The sequence below is a fragment of the Moschus berezovskii genome, chromosome 4, assembly GCF_049115385.1.
Source record: "Moschus berezovskii isolate FMDL1 chromosome 4, NW_MosBer_1.0, whole genome shotgun sequence".
In the NCBI taxonomy this organism is placed as follows: domain Eukaryota; kingdom Metazoa; phylum Chordata; class Mammalia; order Artiodactyla; family Moschidae; genus Moschus; species Moschus berezovskii.
Genome location: NC_142463.1, coordinates 110,886,040 through 110,905,469, shown reverse-complemented (window position 1 = coordinate 110,905,469; position 19,430 = coordinate 110,886,040). Strand labels below are relative to the sequence as shown.

The window sequence follows — 19,430 nt, the reverse complement described above, 5'->3', positions numbered from 1 at the left end:
CACAGATACTGATCGATTGATTCTAAGGGATCACCTGATCTTAAGCACACAAATACCATAAATGCATACAAGTCAGTGTTCCACTTATTTTTATCACAAAATACAACAAAATTAATGCATGAACAGAATAAAAAAGAACTAAACTACAAACAAAGGAATAAAATGAAAAGTAAAATCCTTCCTTCTTCTTACCTTCTCCTGGAGCAATTAAACTGCAGGAGGAGAAGGGGACGACAGAGAATGAGATGGCTGGATGGCATCACCGACTCGATGGACATGAGTTTGAGTGAACTCCTGGAGTTGGTGATAGACAGGGAGGCCCGGCGTGCTGTGATTCATTGGATCGCAAAGAGTCGGACACGACTGAGCGACTGAACTGAACTGAACTGAAGCTTCTTCTGTAAATGCCCAGAAAGTTTTAAAGAAACTTCAAGAATGCAGATAAATAGAAACATACATCAGGTATATATTCTTTTTAAAATCTATTTGAGATCACATACAAACTGTTCCCTACTTTGCTTTTTTTAACCTAATAATATGTTGTAAGCATCTGTTCCTATTAGTGCATGACATAAAACTTCATTCTTTTCCATGTCTGCATAGTATTCCAGCTGTGATCCACACAGTAAAAGGCTCTCACATGGTAAAGCAGAAGTAGATGCTTTTCCAGAATTCTCTTGCTTTATGATCTAACGAATGTTGGCAATTTGACCTCTGCTTCCTCTGCCTTTTCTAAACCCAACTTGGACATCTGGAAGTTCTTGGTACAAGAACTTCAGACGGCTGAAGCCTGGCTTGAAGAATTTTGAGCATAACTTTACACGCGTGGGAAATGAACACAATTGTATGGCAGTTTGAACATTCATCAGCATTGCCCTTCTTTGGAACTGGAATGAAAACTGATGTTTTCCGATCCAGTGGCCACTGCTGGGTTTTCAAAATTTGCTAACATATTAAGTGCAGCACTTTAACAGCATCAGTTTTTAGCATTATTTTGAAACAGCTAAGCTGGAATTCCATCACCTCTACTATCTTTGTTCATAGTGATGCTTCCTAAGGTCCACTTGACTTCACACTTCAGGATGTCCAGCTGTAGGGGGGTGACCACACCATCATAGTTATAGTTTTTTTTGTATATTTCTATGTATTATTGCCACCTCTTCTTATTAATCATTTCTGCTTCTGTTAGGCCCTTACCATTTCTGTCCTTTATCATATTCATTCTTGCATGATATGTGACTGTGTGGATCACAATAAACTGTGGAAAATTCTTAAGATACGGTTTACCAGATAACCTTACCAGTCTCCTGAGAAACTTATATGCAGGTCAAGAAGTAACAGTTAGAACCTTACATGGAACAATGGATTGGTTCAAAAATTGGGAAAGGAGTACGACAAAGCTGTATATTGTCACCCTGCTTATTTAACTTCTATGAAGAGTATACCACGTGAAATGCTGGACTGGTTGAATCACAAGCTGGAATCAAGACTGCTGGGACAAATATCAACAACCACAGAAATGCAGCTGATGCCACTCTAATGGAAGAAAGTGAAGAGGAACTAATGAGCCTCTTAATGAGGATAAAAGAGGAGAGTGAAAAAGATGGTTTAAAACTCAACATTCAAAAAACTAAGATCATGGCATCTGTTCCCATCATTTCAAGGCAAATAGAAGGGGGGGAAGTGGAAGTAGTGACAGATTTCATTTTCTTGAGCTCTGAAGTCACTGGTAACATTGACAGCAGACATGAAATTAAGACACTTGCTCCTTGGAAGAAAAGCTATGACAAACCTGGACAGCATATTAAAAAGCAAAGATATCACTTTGTGACAAAGGTCCATATAGTCAAAGTTATAGCTTTTCCAGTAGTCATATACAGATATGAGGGTTGGACCATGAAGAAGGCTGAGCAATGCTTTTGAATTCTGTGGTGCTGGAGAAGACTGTTGAGAGTCCCTCAGACTGCAAGGAGATCAAACCAATCAATCCTAAGCAAAATCAAGCCTGAATATTCATTGGAAGGACTGACACTAAAGCTGAAGCTCCAATACTTTGGGCACCTGATGTGAAGAACCAGCTCACTGGAAATGACCCTGATGCTGGGAAAGACTGAGGGCAGGAAAACGGGATGACAGAGGATAAGATGGTTGGATGGCATCATAGACTCAATGGACATGAGTTTGAACAAATTCCAGGAGATAATGAAGGACAGGGAAGCCTGGTGTGCTGCAGTCTATGGGGTCACAAAGTATCAAGCACAATTGAGCAACTGAACAATAACAACAAAGCCATATATAAAATAAAGAGCCAGTGGAAATTTGCTGTGTGATGCAGGGAGCTCAATCTGGTGCTCCGTGACAGCTTAAAGGGGTGGGATGGAGGTTCAAGAGGAAGGGGACATGTATATACTCACAGCTGACTCATGTTGATGTATGGCAGAAATCAACACATTGTAAAGCAATTATCCTCCAATTAAAAATAAGTACATTTTTAAAAGTGAAGCCAGAATGAGTCATAGAATAATAATTTTTAAATTGGAGGACCGCTTTTATTGCTTTCTTAAAAACGGATCCCACAATGAGGCACCTAATTGCAGACAATTTAACGAACATAAAAACATTTAAAAATGAAAATCCCTCTTAATCCTACCATGTAGAAAGAATTAAATTTTTACATTTTGTTGTCTGTCCTTCCAGATTTTCAAGGCATTTTTGTTTCTTAAGTCGGAGAAGGCAATGGCAAGCCACTCCAGTACTATTGCCTAGAAAATCCCATGGATGGAGGAGCCTGGTAGGCTGCAGTCCGTGGGGTCGCTAAGGGTCGGACACGACTGAGCGACTTCACTTTCACTTTTCACTTTCACACATTGGAGAAGGAAATGGAAACCCACTCAAGTGTTCTTGCCTGGAGAATCCCAGGGATGGGGGAGTCTGGTGGGCTTCCGTCTGTGGAGTCACATAGAGTCGGACACGACTGAAGTGACTTGGCAACTTGGTAGCAAGTTGGTTAGACTTTTTTCATGATTTAATATGCAATACATCACACAGCCAGCAGGTGGCGGGAGAAGGCTGCATTACCGTCATTGACAGGCCCTGCGGAGCGCTGGGCTCCGCCCTCGGCTGGCGTCCTGTGCCCCGCTGGAAGATCACCACCTGTTTAAGGCGGAGAACATTCTGAGATAGGAATACTACAGCAGACACTTTAAAGTTCTCGGGGCGTCGACCAGACCCAGAGTACCCTTCAGACTCTTGCTTGCCAAGGCTTAGCTTCAGTTCAGAGAGAGAGTCCCAGTTTCTCAGAGTGTTTTCCTTCTTGATATTTGCGGCAGCAGTGTCAAAGGAATGAGATGTTTCTCTTTTCAACTCAGGCCTTTTTCCTACCTCTGCTCCCACTCATGTTGGTGTCTTTCATATTTCCCCCGTTTCGAAATTTTTCCATGGCATTTTTACTTAAATTTTCCATTTCATTTTTTAAATATAAAAAACAACCCAAGTTGGAAGTATCTGCTGTCTTGAAAACTTTACTCCTCTGGGCTGACTCTAGAATGGCCGCAAGCACTACAGAGGAAAGTAGACGTCTTAGGTGGTTCGCCCCCTCAGTCATTCTCCCCACCCCCCCACCACGTCCAGCACGGACAGGCTCTGGGGTGTTCAATCCCCTTCACAGGAGACACTGAGGCCAGGGAGAGCCAGAGACGAGAACTACAGGGGCAGTGATGCCGGACTCTGAGAACGGTCTTGATCCAGACTGGAGAGAAGCATGGTACCAAGGAGCAGTGGCAGTGATGATTCAAAGAGAAATAAATGTTTGTTAAGCAGAACACACACTACTGCTGCTGCTGCTGCTGCTGCTAAGTCACTTCAATCGTGTCCGACTCTGTGTGACCCCATAGAGGGCAGCCCACCAGGCTCCCCCGTCCCTGGGATTCTACAGGCAAGAACACTGGAGTGGGTTGCCATTTCCTCCTGCAATGTGTGAAAGTGAAGTCGCTCAGTCATGTCTGACTCGTAGCGACCCCATGGACTGCAGCCTACCAGGCTCCGCCGTCCATGGGATTTTCTAGGCACCAGTACTGGAATGGCTTGCCATTGCCTTCTCCGAGAACACACACTAAACTGCGTCAAAGAACAACGGCCTGTGGCTGAGACCATTCTATTTCCTTTTTCTGTGCTGACTGGCCCTCAGGTTACCTACTTACAAATAGGGAAGATTATGTATAACATGGGATTAGGCTGAGAATCAAATATATTGATGTTTGTGAAAATATTTCAAACTGTAAACCACCGTTTTAAATAAAATCCACTATTTTTAAATAGCAGAGCACTCTACACAAGAAATTGTATTATTGTTATAAATTGTTATTGTTATAAATTCCAAATGGTTAATGGAGTAGGAAACTTAGAAACTGCCTAGGCCTGAAGATTAGGAAATACTATCAGCCTAAAGAAAAACTCTAAGAGACAGAAAAATAATATGATGTTAGGGAATTCCCTAGTGGTCCAGTGGTTAGAACTCCTCGCTTTCACTACTGGAAGACTGTTGGTTTCAATCCCGGGTGGGAGAAATAACATCCCAAAAGCCTTGCAGCACAGTCAAAGCCCCTCCCCACATTATACTAGATAAACATTGTCAATATTTGTGATACAAACTTTTTAAAAATCCCCATACTGTAGTTGCAAACACAAGTTCTTTTCTCTTCCCTCAATCTTGCAGATCAGTAATAGAATAAATAAATAAATGAGAAGAGGTAGAGGAAAATGTTATACAAGTTTATGCACCAAAAGTATTTGTTAGCAGAGTCTGATTTTTATGACACTGACTTAGAGTAAAGAAAAATAACCTAATAGCGAGTTGTTAGGATTTCATTCTGCTCCAGAAACTTAGAAAGATATTCAAGTGTTGGTCATCTCTGGGCCACACTCACCTCCTCTTGAAGATCCCCTTGTCACCAATCATTAAAAAAGTGAAAGTGTAAGTCGCTCAGTTGTGTCCGACTCTTGAGATCCCAGGAACAGTAGCCTGCCAGGCTCCTCTGTCCATGGAATTCTTCAGGCACGAATCCTGGAGTGGGTAGCCATTCCCTCCTCCAATCATATTTATCCTTATTTTCATACCAAGTTTCTTAGCACCAAGGAACTCTGATTTGTATCCATCTGCTGTTTTAAAGTTACTTTTCCTGATAAAATAGGTTAATTGTAGTAAAACTAAAATTCAGAAAAAAGTTACAAAGAAAGGGACACACCCACAGTTCTTTCATCTCAGAACGACTGCCTCTAACGTGTTAGCATTCTTCTCTTGTTCTTTTACTGTATATATGAATTTTTTAAGATAATTCACATACCATCAAATTTACCCTTTTAAAGTGTACAATTCAGTGAGTTTTAGTATGTTCCCAAGTTTAGCCATCACCACTGATTCCAGAACATGTCATCAAACCCAAAAGAAACCCTGTATCCATTAGTAGTCACTCCATTTTCCTCTTCCCAGTTGACCCATGTCAATGGATTTGCCTACTCAGACATGGCATGTAAATGGAATTAAACAGTATGTGGACTTTTCTGTCTGTTTTCTTTCACTTAGTATATTTTCATAGTTTATCCATGTTGTAGAATGTAGCAATACCCTATTCCTTTTGATGACTGGATGATATTCCACTGTGAATTTACTATATTTTGTTTATCTGTTCATCAGTTGAGAGACATTTGGATTCTTTCCACTTTTAAACTATTATTATAAACAGTGCTTCTCTGAACATTTGTGTACAAGTTTTGTACAGACATATGTCTCCAGTTCTCTTGGGTGTATGCCTAAGCGCAGGATTGCTGGATCATACAGTAATTCTACATTTAACTTTCAGAGGAACTTTCAAACTGTTTCCCAAGGCAGTTGCACTATTTAACCTTCCCACCAGCAGTGTATGAGGGTTCCAATTTCTTCACATCCTCACCAACACTTGTTATTGTTTATTTTAAAAATTACAATTATCCAGGACTTCCCTAATGATCTAGTAGTTAAGACTTTGTGCTCCCAATGCAGGGGGCACAGGTTCAATCCTTGTTGATCCCACATGCCTCATGGACAAAATACCAAAACATAAAACAGAAGGAATACTGCAGAAAATTCAGTAAAGATTTTAAAGATGGTTCACATTTTTTTTAAAAGTCTTAAATTACAATTATCCTAGCATGTGTGAAATGATACCGCGTTGTGGTTTTCACTTGTGTTTCTCTGATAACTAGTGATGTTGGGTATCTTTTCATGAGCTTATTAGCCATTTGCACATCTTCTTTGGAGAAATGTGTATCCAAATCTTTTACCCATTTTTAAATTTACAAATATTTTCTTCCATTCTGTAGCGAAACTTTTTACTTTTTTTCTTTCTTTTTTTTTTTTTCTAGCTGCACTGCAACACTTGTGGGATCTCACTTCCCTGACCAGGGATTGAACCCCAGGCCACGGTGGAATCCTAACCCCTAGGCCACCAGGGAAACTCCTTCTTTTTACTTCTTTATGGTGTCTTCTGGAGCACGAAAGTTTTAACTTTGATGAAGTCCAATTTATCTATATTTTTTCTTTGGTTGCTTGTACCTTTGGATAATTAAGAAACTATTGTTTAGTCCAAAGTTATGAAAATTTACATCTATACTTTAAGAGTTTTAGAGGTTTCACTCTAACTTTAGGTTTTTTTATTAATTTTGAGTTAATTTTTGCACATGATGTGAGGTAGGGGTCCAACTTCAGTTTTTGGCATGTGGCTATCCCATTGTCTTAGTACCATTTGTTGAAAAGATTTTTTTTTTTTCCTCATTAAATCGTCTTTGCATTCTTGTGGAAAATTAATTGTCCGTAAATGTATGGATTTATTTCTGGACCCTCATTTCTATTCTACTGATCTTTATATCAAGGCTGCGCCAAAACCATAGTCTTGATGATTATAACTTTGCAGTAAGTTTGGAAACTAGGAAGTGTTAGTCCTTCAACTTTGCTCATTTTCAAGAAAAGGGACCCCTGGCATTTCTACTTGAATTTTCAAATCAATTTGTCAACTGATGCAAAAATCCAGCTAGGATTTTGATAGAGATTGTGCTGAATCTGTAGACCAATTTGGAGAGTTAGTTCAGTTCAGTTCACTCAGTTGTGTCCAACTCTTTGTGACCCCGTGGATGGCAGCACGCCAGGCCTCCCTGTCCATCACCAACTCTGGAGTCTACCCAAACTCATATCCATTGAGTTGGTGACGCCATCCCATCATCTCATCCTCTGTTGTCCTCTTCTCCTCCTGCCTTCAATCTTTCCCAGCATCAGGGTCTTTTCAAATGAGTCGGCTGCAGTCCTTCCAGTGAACACCCAGGAGTGATCTCCTTTAGGATGGACTGGTTGGATCTCCTTGCAGTTCAAGGGACTCTCAAGAGTCTTCTCCAGCACCACAGTTCAAAAGCATCAATTCTTCGGCGCTCAGCTTTCTTCACAGTCCAACTCTCACATCCATACATGACCACTGGAAAAACCATAGCCTTGACTAGATGGACCTTTGTTGGCAAAGTAATTTGGAGAGTACTGTGATCTTATTAAGTCTGCCAATCCATGAACACAGGTATTTTTCCATTTATGTAGGTCTTCTTTTGTTTCTTTCAATGACATTTTTGAATTTTCATTGTACAATTATTGCACTTTTTTGCTATATTTTATTAAATTACTAGGTTTTTTATTTATTTTGATGTCATAGTCAATGAATTTTAAACATAGATGGCTCTTACTATTTAGGGACCAGTTTGTACCTGCTTTTTTCACTTCAATCATATTATAGGCATTTCCCCCAAATTATTAAGAATCCTTCAAATTCATTTTTTAAGACTATGTATTAGTGCACGGTATAGTTCCACTCTTTGAGCAAACTCTGGGAGATAGGGAAGGACAGGGAACCTGGTGTGCTGCAGTTCAAGGGGTCACAAAGAGTCAGACATGACTTAGTGACTGGGCAATAAGCAACAGTTGTTCCACTGTAAGTTATTTTGCCATTCTCCTGTTGTGGAATATTTAGGTTCTTTACATTTTTTTCCATTTTATAAGTATTCCTGTAATAAATATTTCTGTTGATCTTTCTATGTCTGCATTTCAGATTATTTTCTTATAAGTAGTCATGGCCCCTTCCACCACGAAAGAACACAGCAAGAAGCTGCCAGATATGAATCAGGAAAAGGGCCCTCACCAGAAGGTCATCAACCTGGTGTCTTGATCTCGGACTTCCCAGCATTCAGAACTGAGAGGGGCCAAGATGGAGGAGTAGAAAGACCCTGAGCTTACCTTATAAATAGTCATATATTTTTCCTCTCTCATAATGGCTTTTATTTTGTACAACTTTTTTTTTAAGCACAAACAATTTTAATTAGAATATAATGACAGAATGATATTTCATAATTTTTTAAATATAAAATAAAGTCAATGACTCAAAAAAGTTATCTGCTGCAATGAGTTTGAGGGGAAATTTTCATAATCTATACCATTACAGATATAAAGTAAAATGGTTCAACTTTTTAGTACTTGACAGGAAACATGATAAAAAGGTCAATATGAAATCATTTGATTATAGTAGCAATATCTAACATTTGAAATGCATCCATGCTCTTTTGTATAATCATATTAGAGTCAAGAATATTTATTTTCACATCTGTTATAACTGCTATTGCAAAGGAGAAATACTATTGTCTTATTTTCAAAGAGATATACACAGAGCAATTCTTTTCTCCGGGAACTTGTGCAAACCAATATAAGATCTAAATTCTTCACATAATATATAAAACAGGAAAAGCCGCTTCAGATTTATTTTTTGAAGTCTGGAATGCTGGCACTTTCCAATTAGGCGACAGTTCTTCATTCCTGTAATCTGGCTCAGAGCTGCTGCTTACTGTGGGTCTAAAGCAGAGACACGATTTCTTTTTAGGCTTCTTCTTTTCCACTGGTGTTTTTCTATTTATCTGTCTGACCAGGTCATAAAATATCTCATTAACATTGATCTTTGACTTTGCAGAAGATTCTAAAAAGGCACAGTTACACCACTGTCTTGCTAAATTCTGACCCTGTTCTTTGCCAACTACTCGCTCATCTTCCAGGTCACATTTATTGCCAACCAAAATCATTGGAACCTCTTCTGTGTCCTTAACTCGTAAAATCTGTTCCCTTAGGTCTTGTAAGTCATTAAACGTGGACTGAGCGGTAATAGAATATACTAGTGCAAACCCTTGGCCATTCTTCATATACAAATCCCTCATTGCTGTAAATTGCTCTGTTCCCGCTGTATCCAGGATTTCGAGCATACACTGTTGGCAGTCTACTTCAACTCGCTTTCTGTAGGAATCTTCTATCGTTGGGTCATATTTTTCAACAAAAATTCCCTGAACAAATTGAACTGTCAGAGCAGACTTCCCCACGCCTCCTGAACCAAGGACCACTAGCTTGTACTCATGCATGATGTGGTCTGTTTAAATACTGACAATGCCCGCGGTCCGGCACCTCCTCCACCTCCTCCCTCCTCTGGGCCGTGGCTCCTGCTCCGGCTCTACACGGCAACGGCGGCTGTAGCAGCCTCGAGAGCAGCGATGGCCTATTTTGTACAACTCTTGTGAGAAGTTTGAGACCCCCTGAAATTTTGAACTCCTGGAGGCCCATTTCTTCTTTTGCAACCCCACATAGCCCCCAGGGACAGGCCTGCAGGGGCCCTGACTTCTTCTCTTACCCCCACAGCACTGTGTTCTGACCTTGCCACAGCTCTCATCACTCACTGATGTTAAGTTCATGGTAACTTGTTACACCCCTACATGATCGAGAGGCCCAGCAGAACAAGGGCTGGACCTTTAGTCCTTGATCTATAGAAGACCCTTAATAAATGTTTATCAAATGAGTGAGCCAGGCAGAGCAGGAGTTCAGGTTCCTAGGCCAGACTCGGAATCTCAGCAAGTTATGATGTTGTTGTTGTTCAGTTGCTCCGACTGAACAAGTCGTGTCCGATTTTTGCAGCCCCATGGACTGACAGGCTTCCCAATCTTTCACTATCTCCCAGAGTTTGTTCAAACTCATGTCTGTCCATTTCATTCTCTGTCGCCCCCTTCTACTCCTGCCCTCAATCTTTCCCAGCATCAGGGTCTTTTCCAAGAGTCGGTTCTTCTCATCAGGTGGCCAAAGTACTGGAGCTTCAGTTTCAGCATTAGTCCTTCTAACGAATATTCAGGGTTGATTTTCTTTAGGATTGACTGGGGACTCTCAAGAGTCTTCTCCAACACCACAGTTTGAAAGCATCAATTCTTCGGCGCTCAGCTTTCTTTATGGTCCAGCTCTCACATCCATACATGACTACTGGAAAAACCATAGCTTTGACTATATAGACCTTTACAGGAAAGTGATGTCTCTGCTTTTTAATATGCAGTCTAGTTTTGTCATAGCTTTTCTTCCAAGTAGCAAGCGTCTTTTAATTTCATGGCTGCAGTCATTGTCCGCAGTGATTTTGGAGTCCGAGAAAATAAAGTCTGTCACTGTTTCCATTTTTTCCCCCCATCTATTTGCCATGAACTGATGGGACTGGATGCCATGATCTTAGTTTTCTGAATGTTCAATTCAACAAATTATGGCCATTAGGTTTTCAGAATGGCTGACAAAGAGTATGCTGAACAGAAATTATGGGCTGAAAAGGGCCCTTGCCCTATTCCTGAGTTTTCAAACTTCTTTTATGACCACAGTATAATATGTAATATTAGATATACAGGGGAGATAGAGTGAGGAAATGGTGGAAATTGAAACTCTATCTATGGAATTTTCTCAGTGCCCCTGAGACACTACAATAAAACCAAGTTTGTAAAGATTATTGCACTAGTCCAACATTCTAACTTTATAGACCAGGGAAAGGTTGCTCTTGAGCAGGAAAAGGACTCAGATCTGAATGCCATTTACGAAATGTTCCTTAATTGAATCCAACCTCTGAACAGTATATTTGAAGCATTCCACATCACTTATGAAAGCATCTAAAAGCCCACTAATCAAGATCCATTGTTTAAAGTATTGTTCCCATGTAGCATATTTTAAAAGTAAAATTAATTTCATGTAAAAAAAAAAAAACCCTTACTGGAATGAGGTAGTACGACATACTGAGCAATTGTGACAAAGCTTGAGTGAAATGGCAGCTTTTCTCTTTGAAGATCCTAGGGGGCGCTATAGGGACGAAAATAAGGGAAAACTTTTTTTTTCCTTTCAGATTTTAGTTCCCGGGTGGCTCAGTGGACCCTAAGAACACTGTGGGGATGAGAGGATGTGCAACCTCTCTTTCTGACTTCTTTGCAATATGTTCTTTCCCTCTCCTGCTCAATGGATTCTCATACTTACAAGGCAAGTCTGAACTCCTCAACCTGTCACGCATTCCGGGATTTTGCCTCTTCAGTCCCACTAGAGCTTCCAACTTTGATCGGGCTAGACGAAGTGCTCCTCGAAGTCAGGGCTCGTGTCTTATGCATCTTTATGCACCAGTACCAAAGAACAGGTCCTGGCACACAGTGGTGAATCAAAATGTGTTTGATGAACCTATTGAAGCCTCTTACCTCTAGGATTTTATTTAAAAAAATCAAAACAAAAAACTGTCCCCGCAGGCTGAGTATTCATCCCCTGAATTATTAATCACCTCAGAGGTACTACCTCCTTCTCTGCCTCCACGAATCTCTCAGGCCACTCCCGATGCTTTCACCTAAAATTTTCCTTTCTCATATCTGTGCCTGAGACTAGCCAATGTCGGACCCAAAGCGACTCTCCGCACCCCAATAGAGCCAGGTAGGGCTGAAGTCCCTTAGCTGCTCAGGGCCTGCTGGGAGGCAATAAGTAGGATACCTCTCGAATCTCCAGAAACGCGCTGGCTCTGGGGCTGGGTTTCTATGGCAACCATCCGGCAAGCCGGCCTCTCGGATAGTGTCTCTGGGGACCACAGAGACTCAGGCCCAGCGTGCATCTCTATGGTTTCCACAGCCTAGAAGGGTCGAAACAGCGCTTCCGGTAAGATGGCTGCGCACGAGTCACGTCTGTCACGTGTTTCTGCGGAGAGGACCTGGCAATGACGGTAAGGGGCTACAGTCAGCCTAATGGTGACTGTCGTAGCCCGGGCTCAGGAGCAAATGTGACAGAAAGAGAATAGTATTACCCAAGTGAAGCTGCGGTCGGAGGGCTGGAGTTTTAACCTCCACAGGAAGGAACCCTTCGGAAAGGAGCCAGCTCTTTAGAACCTCTGTAAGAATGGTAGCCCAGGGCCCCTTCTCCAGAAAACTCACGTTGACTGGAAAGAAGACAGTTCCTGAAAGTGTGCTCACAACCTTCGCAAAGACTGCGGAGCACAGCCTGGGATCTAGCTTCTGCCCACGGTTACCTGTTCTAGGTCGGTTAAGGAAATTCCTACCTGTGTCATTCAGTTCAACAATTAAGGACTGAACGCATTCAGGAGCTGCGTTAAGTGCATCAGGGGTTGGGGAATAAGACTAAACATAGGCTGTGGTATATAACATAATTTCGAATTAATGCGACAAGGCATAGACTATGGTATGTCTTAGAGTTTAAAGCGTAAATGGCTATGAGCCTGTGTGTAGTGATTGAGAACACGAGTTCTGCAGTGCCTGAGATCCTAGATCCAGCTATTGGATTTGTGCAAGTAGCTAAACTTCTCAATGCCATTTCTTCAGTTGTAAGTTACAGTAAAAACACCTCCTGGCAATTCCCTGGTGGTCCAGCGGTTGGGACTCTGCACCTTCACTGCGGAGGGCTGGGGAGTTCAGTCTGTGGTTGGGGAACTAAGATCCTGCAAGGAACCTGGGGCAGCCAAAACAAAAACCCAAAACACCTCCCTGTGGGGTTGTTGGAAGGATTAAATGCAATAATATGCGTAAAACAGTAAGCAACATGCTGGCATTGAGTAAATGCATAAGTGTTAGTTGTTTTTGTTATAATAGATCAGAAATAACTTCTGAGAAGAGACAGAGTTTTGAAATGTCCTTAAAGCCCTCAGCCTTCTCTGTTGGGACTCTCAGAGTCTCAGTTATGTTTTCAGGTAATCATCTTTCAAAGTAGAAATGTGAACAGAAATGTGAGTCACCCTAAATTTGCTACTTTTCATATCTAACCAGACCATATCCGCACCCCAATCATCATTCTTAAGCTTAATATGTAATGTTTAGGAGGGGTAGGTAACTTAACGACGTGTCTGATTTTTTTTTACTAGTGTACTTAGTAAACCTTCTTAAACACAAATGAAAATTTTAGCCTTCAAAGTCTTCACTTGGGGAGGCTAGGGGATTACTCCAGTAGTGCCATTGTTGTTGTTCAGTTGCTAAGTTGTATCTGACTCTCTGTAGCCCCATGGACTGTAACCCGACACGTTCCTTTGTCCATGGGATTTTCTAGGCAAGAATACTGGAGTGGGTTGCCATTTCCTTCTCCAAGGGATCTTCCCAGACCAGGGAGCAAACCTGCATCTCTTGTATTGGCAATCTGATTCTTTAACACTGAGCCATCAGGGAAGCCCCAGTTTTGCCATTAATCAACTTTTAAAATGGTTCTGCAATGCCTCTAATAAGTGATCTTAATACAGAAGTTAACTTTAGTAACTCAAATCAGCAGTGATTGTCTTAGTTTTGAATGTCTTGTGTAATAAGCCATCTTAACCATTTCAAGGCAAATTTTGATATATAAGTTCAGTTCAGTCGCTCAGTCGTGTCCGACTCTTTGCGACCCCATGAACTGCAGCACGCCAGGCCTCCCTGTCCATCACCAACTCCCGGAGTCCACCCAAACCCATGTCCATTGTGTCGGTGATGCCATCCAGCCATCTCATCCTCTGTCATCCCCTTCTCCTCCGGCCGTCAATCTTTCCCAGCATCAGGGTCTTTTCAAATGGGTCAGCTCTCCACATCAGGTGGCCAAAGTATTGGAGTTTCGGCTTCAACATCAGTCCCTCCAATGAAGTTGGATAATGGCATTGTGGAGTCCAAAAAGGAACACCTGAATTACTATAAAGAAATACAACTACAGTGGGCCCTTGAACAGCCTGAGTTTGAACTGCACGGGTCCACTTATATGTGGATTATTTTTCAATAAATACTACAGCAGTACCATTTTGGTTAGTTGAATCCTGGCATGTGGAAGACTGAGTATAGAATTTGGGTTTTGGTATCAACGGCAGGTCCTAAAACAAGTCCCCTGCTGATAACTGAGGGATGACTGTAGTTGGGAATGTAATAGAAGCAGGCCTACTATACAGTCAGGCATCCTGGGCTCATATTTCCAGCTGCATCTCTTAACAGCTGTATAGGAAACCAGGCAAGAAACCGAGACTTTATTTTTCTCCTCTATAAAATAAGGATAATATCTGTCTTACAGAACTGTCAGGGTTAAATGAGACAGTATAACAGTATGGGTCATCCCCCTGTTAAATATAAGAGCACCTTTCTAAGCTGGACAGTTTCAAAAGGGGTGCTCCAACAAGACTGAAAGACAGTGGTGGAGTAGCCCCCACACCAAGTAAGAGGACTGTAAATGCTGGGCACAGGCATAGGACACAGGCTGTATTAAGTACTGCCATCTTATAACTGGAGGAGGAGATGGCAACCCACTCCAGTATTCTTGCTGGGAGAACCCCATGGGCAGAGGAACCTGGCGGGCTACAGACCAAAGGGTCACAAAGAATCACACAAATGAGCACAGACATATAATTCAGGTTAACGAACATCTCATTGCTTTGCTTTGTTTTTAACATGGTAATAAATCATGGGAGATGTTGTCAGGTAGTGGTAAAGAGTGGGAATTCTGCAGACCAGCTGCCTGAGTTTGAATTCTACATGCATCAGCTGTGTGACCTTGAGCAAGTCATCTAACCTCTTTAGGCTTGTTTCCTCATTTGTACAAAAGGATAGTAATACTTTCCTGAATGCAAAGTTTAGGAAATCTTCCTGGACTGGGACGATTACATGAAATGACCCATGCAAAGCCTTAGCAAAGCCCACCGTGTGGTGAGCTCTCCATAAATTTAGGTATTATCGTTAATACCAGTCCTCCTTGACCTTCAGCATGTTGACCCCTCAGTGGTCAGGGAGCTCCCTAAGGACCAGGCCTCCCAGCTCGGTCTCTGCTCCAGCTCCAGGAAAGAATTCTTATAAGAGCAGTCAGGATGGATTTGGCACATGATTTGAGCACTTTCTCCTTTCCTCTTAAAGAGATGACAGTGACTGCTTCTTCTCCAGTGAGAGCCTGAAGACAGTGACTTTTCTCACCATGAGTATCACCCCCGAGGTCAAGAGTCGGGGGATGAAGTTTGCTGAGGAGCAGTTGCTAAAGCATGGATGGACTCAAGGTGATTCCCACGGGGCCCCTTCCACATCCCCCAACTCCCTCACTACCCTCTGCCCAGGGGCATTATCCTGGATTAACCTCTATGTAGTCTGTTCAACGGAAGAGGAAAAGTTAAAAGAGAAAATTTGCAGAGGAAAATTGCTGACATTTCCAGAAAAGGCAAGAAATATGACTGTGGATAGTGAGAAGGAAGTGGCTGAGAGAACTGGGAGTGGGAAAGAGATGACCTCTGTTCTGAGAGAATTATGGGAAAAGAGAGTTTGGGCTCAGACATGAAGACCGTATGGAGAGGTGCTGGAAAGAGTGGAACTGGGAGGGTTTCTGAGAGGGACAGGGCATGCCCAATGCTGGGTGTGTGGAATGACAAGCAGTGGCATGTGCCGGGGTTGCTCTGGGAGGCAGTGGAATAAACCAGGTCATTCACTGTCTTCTGCAGGCAAAGGCCTGGGCCGGAAGGAGAATGGTATCACTCAGGCCCTCAGGGTGACACTGAAGCAGGACACTTATGGGGTAAGACTGAACAGATTGCGGGAGGTCAGTGGGGATGGGAGATGGGGGCCTTGAAGATAGGGTGAGGGAGAGTAATGACAGGTCCTGAGTTCATTCTTCTCTGGCAGGTGGGACACGACCCTGCCAAGGAGTTCACCAATCACTGGTGGAATGATCTGTTCAACAACACTGCAGCCAACTTGGTGGTGGAAACTGGGCAGGTATAAGCTCTAATGGTAGGCGTGTAAAACACAAGGGCCTGGGACACGTAGGGGTGAGGGGAGACATGGCACCCACTCACTCATACTTCCCCACAGGACGGAGTACAGATAAGACGCCTGTCTAAGGAGACCACCCGTCAGGGTCATGCCAAGCCCAACTTGCTGTATCAGAAGTTTGTGAAGGTATTACACGCTGGGGGTGAGAGGGCCCATCCCTTTCCCCTTCCCTGGTCTCTTGGGGTCTGAACAATTGCCTTGCATGCCCTCCCTGTTCTCAGGACTGTCCTAAGTAGGGTCCTGTGGCTAACCTCGCTGTTGCTGACCTAGACTGCCCAGATCCTCAGCAAGAATTGAAATCTTCAGGCTGCGTGGATCCCTGCCATCTGCTGAGGGGGCTGCAACAGGGAGTAGGAGGTGGGGACAGTCAGGAGCTGCCAGAGGAGAGCAGGAAGGGGACATCTGTTTCAAAGGACTTAGAAGCCAGAGACCTGAGAGATTATCGGCCCCATTGTCTTTTACTTTGCAGATGTGGCCAGAAGGGGGGAGGTGGCTCACTGAAAGCCCACAGGTGACTAGTAACAATAAAAACCTGTTCTAGCCAAGGACTAGAACCCAGGTGTTCAGACTTCCCTTTTCTAGCATGCCAATGGAAGGGAGCTGACATTTAACGATCTTCTATTACCTGCTTACAGGCTCTATGTGTTATCCAGCAGATCTTTCCCATTCATCTCTGTGGCCATCTTTGCCCCAGTTCAGACAGTCATCTCCTGCATAATTTTTCACAGCCTCATAACTAGCTAGGCTCCTCACTCTAGTCTCAATCCCCATGCCAATCAGTTCATCCTCCACAAAGTATCCAGAGTGTTCTCTGTAAAACACAAGTTTCACTGTGTCACTGGCTCCTCCTTGACCTAGGATGACATAGTCTACAGGTGTCAAACTGGCTCAGATGGCCCTTTAGGCCTTGTCCTTGCCTTCTTCCCTGGCCTGTTTCTCGTCACTTCTCAGGACCTCTATTTACACGTTAACCAGACTGATTCGGAATCTTTTTCAGGTACCATGTTTTTTCACCTTCAAATTTTTGCATATGCTCCCTCTGTCTGGGACATTCTGCTTCCTTTACCTACTGACCTTTTCCTTGTCTTTCAAAGCTGAGTTACTTGTAGGAACTATTCCCCAAACCCTGAAGTCTGAGTCGGGTACCCCTCCTCTAGCAGAGAGAATTGTTGTTTAGTCACTTAGTCACGTCTGACTCTTTGGGAACACTATGGACTGTAGTCCACCAGTATTTTCTTCATAATTGCCTACATTCTGCCACATCTCCTTCCCTGTTAACCACACAGGATCTGTGTTGGCTGCACCCATCTCATTCTTACTCCACCCTCTATCCCCAGCCTTTTAATCCATAGTCGGTTCTTAACCTGGTTAAATGAAGAACTGTGCATAGGTCTTGGGCCAGGGTTGGGGGGCGCACAGGTTGTGAAAAGAACCATCTTTCTTGTCTGTTGCTGGAACCATGAGATGACCACCAGGGGGCACTTGTCCCACTGTGAAGACCTGATGACCCAAGCACTTGTCCCTCCCTTCTCCTTGTTCTGCCCACTAGCTAGCTGGCTGTGGGCCAGGGGGCCAGGACTGCCCCTGCCCCACCCATTCCCAACTGCAGCCCACTTCTTGCCCAAGTTGACATGCAAGTTGGCACACCTCAGTGGAGGTCTGTAAGGAGTGATGTTGGGGGCTGACAGATCTGTGCCTCTGGCTACTTGAGATGGTGGTTGGGAGTGGTTTCCAGAAGGGAAGTGGGATGACGGTGTTGTTGAGTGGGCCTTGTCCATCCCAGTGATTCCTCCTTCTAGACAGCCACACTGACTTCAAGTGGAGAGAAGCCAGACAAGGACTGGGAAAGCTGCAGTGATGATGACAGCCAGGAGCCCAAGCCTCCAAATGTGTGAGACTTCTTTCTAGTGCTGGGGCATATGGGAGGAGATGCCTTCAAATCTCAGAAGAAAGGACCAGTATAATGCTTGACTGTGGTCTTCTTGGGGGGTGGAACTGTTGTACTAATCTTTGGCACTTCCAGGTCCTGAATAGGAACTCACTGGTGAATGTTTTAGAGGGGAGGTCAAGCCTTTCCACCAGATCCATTTGTAATTCCTGATTCCCACCCCTCTCCAACAGTCTGACCGATGAGATGCTGCTCCAGGCCTGTGAGGGACGAACAGCACACAAGTAAGTAGTGGTTGGCTTCTTGGGCTCCCTTCTTTTCTCCCCATCATGAGCCCACCATTGAAGGTGGCCTGTGCCACTCTTTTCACCCCAGAGGAAATGACTCCTACTCTTTGGCCATTTTTGAAGCTGCCTGAAGATAGATAGCTCCTCCTTACCAACTTTCCCTGCACTCTCAAAGATTAGGCCTCTTTTCCCTGAGAGCCTCTCTCTGACTTGGGCCCCATCTATTTCAGGGCTGCTCGTCTTGGGATCACAATGAAAGCTAAGCTTGCTCGCTTAGAGGCCCAGGAGCAGGCCTTCCTGGCTCGGCTCAAAGGCCAGGACCCTGGGGTCCCTCAACTGCAGTCTGAGAGCAAGCCCCCCCAGAAAAAGAAAAAGAAAAGGAAGCAGAAAGAGGAAGAAGAGGCTACAGCAACTGAAAGGAGTGCGAAGGAGTACTCAGCACACACGGACAAGAGCGTCAGAAAGAGCAGGAAGAAGAAAAGACAGCATCAGGAAGATGGAGTCGCAGGTGGGAGAGCGGGCGCGGCTCCAGAAAACGAGGAGGGGGCCGCAGGGACAGACGGACCTGCGGAGCTGAAAAACAGAGAGCACGTCGACCGGCCCCGCAGGAAAAAGCGGAGGCAGCGGCACCGTGAGGAAGAAGACTTGAACACAGAGCATGGGGAAGCTGAAGAGGGTCTTCTGGATAGTGGGACCAGAGAAGCAGAGCGCAGATCACGCAGTGATCAGAAGAGGAGGACAGGCAAGAAGAAAAGACGGCAGCATCAGGAGGAGGAAGTCTTGGATGGACCTGGAGTCAACGCTGACCAGAGAGCAAAAAAGAAGAAACAGAAGAGAGACTGAAGGCCGGGTCACGGCGGGAGCTGAAGCCTGAGGGACCTGAGCTGATGCCGGTCTTATGCACCCTCTCAGTGAGGAGTCCCTCCCGAGGAGGAAACAGCTGTGGAACCGCTGAGAGGAGAGTGGTAGTGCCATGTCTTGAGTCGAGGGAGAGGCAAGTCCCCCTTACAGCATCTAACCCAGAGATGGTAAACTCAGGCACCTGCAGGGGCCAGGCAGCTAAGGGACCAGGATGCGGGGAGCTGTGGCAATGGGAATGCAGACATCTGAAGAGACATCTT

The 19,430-nt window shown here is 43.8% G+C and overlaps 1 protein-coding gene, 1 long non-coding RNA gene and 1 pseudogene across 3 annotated transcripts; 1 reads left to right on the top strand and 2 right to left on the bottom strand.

Moving 5' to 3' along the window:
- Positions 1 to 295: 295 nt before the first annotated feature.
- On the bottom strand, positions 296 to 11,990 carry LOC148778205 (uncharacterized). Its single transcript, XR_016037325.1, has 3 exons — positions 11,867 to 11,990; positions 11,372 to 11,528; positions 296 to 398 (listed from the first exon to the last, which is right to left on the bottom strand). It is a non-coding gene; the product is annotated as an uncharacterized LOC148778205 (long non-coding RNA).
- On the bottom strand, positions 8,570 to 9,540 carry LOC129541434 (ras-related protein Rap-1A pseudogene; annotated as a pseudogene).
- A 27-nt stretch (positions 11,991 to 12,017) lies between the features above and the next one.
- On the top strand, positions 12,018 to 19,316 carry GPATCH4 (G-patch domain containing 4). Of its 2 annotated transcripts, none has more exons than XM_055403058.2 (8): positions 12,018 to 12,092; positions 15,232 to 15,368; positions 15,804 to 15,877; positions 15,985 to 16,077; positions 16,174 to 16,260; positions 17,934 to 18,025; positions 18,256 to 18,306; positions 18,540 to 19,316. In XM_055403058.2, the coding sequence occupies exons 2-8, from the start codon at positions 15,290 to 15,292 to the stop codon at positions 19,150 to 19,152; spliced, it is 1,089 nt and encodes a 362-aa protein (XP_055259033.2). In that variant the 5' UTR covers positions 12,018 to 12,092; positions 15,232 to 15,289; the 3' UTR covers positions 19,153 to 19,316. The 2 variants fall into 2 exon arrangements, with proteins under 2 accessions (XP_055259033.2, XP_055259035.2); XM_055403060.2 differs by lacking the exon at positions 12,018 to 12,092 and adding an exon at positions 12,180 to 12,404.
- The last annotated feature ends 114 nt before the right edge of the window (positions 19,317 to 19,430 follow it).

What these genes read in the sequence shown, in the direction of transcription:
- GPATCH4 (XM_055403058.2), top strand. Translation starts at nt 15,290, where the DNA reads ATGAGTATCACCCCCGAGGTCAAGAGTCGGGGGATGAAGTTTGCTGAG. An exon ending in TGAAGCAGGACACTTATGGG is followed by an intron (nt 15,878 to 15,984) that starts GTAAGACTGAAC and finishes CTTCTCTGGCAG; the next exon opens with GTGGGACACGACCCTGCCAA. An exon ending in TGTATCAGAAGTTTGTGAAG is followed by an intron (nt 16,261 to 17,933) that starts GTATTACACGCT and finishes TCCTCCTTCTAG; the next exon opens with ACAGCCACACTGACTTCAAG.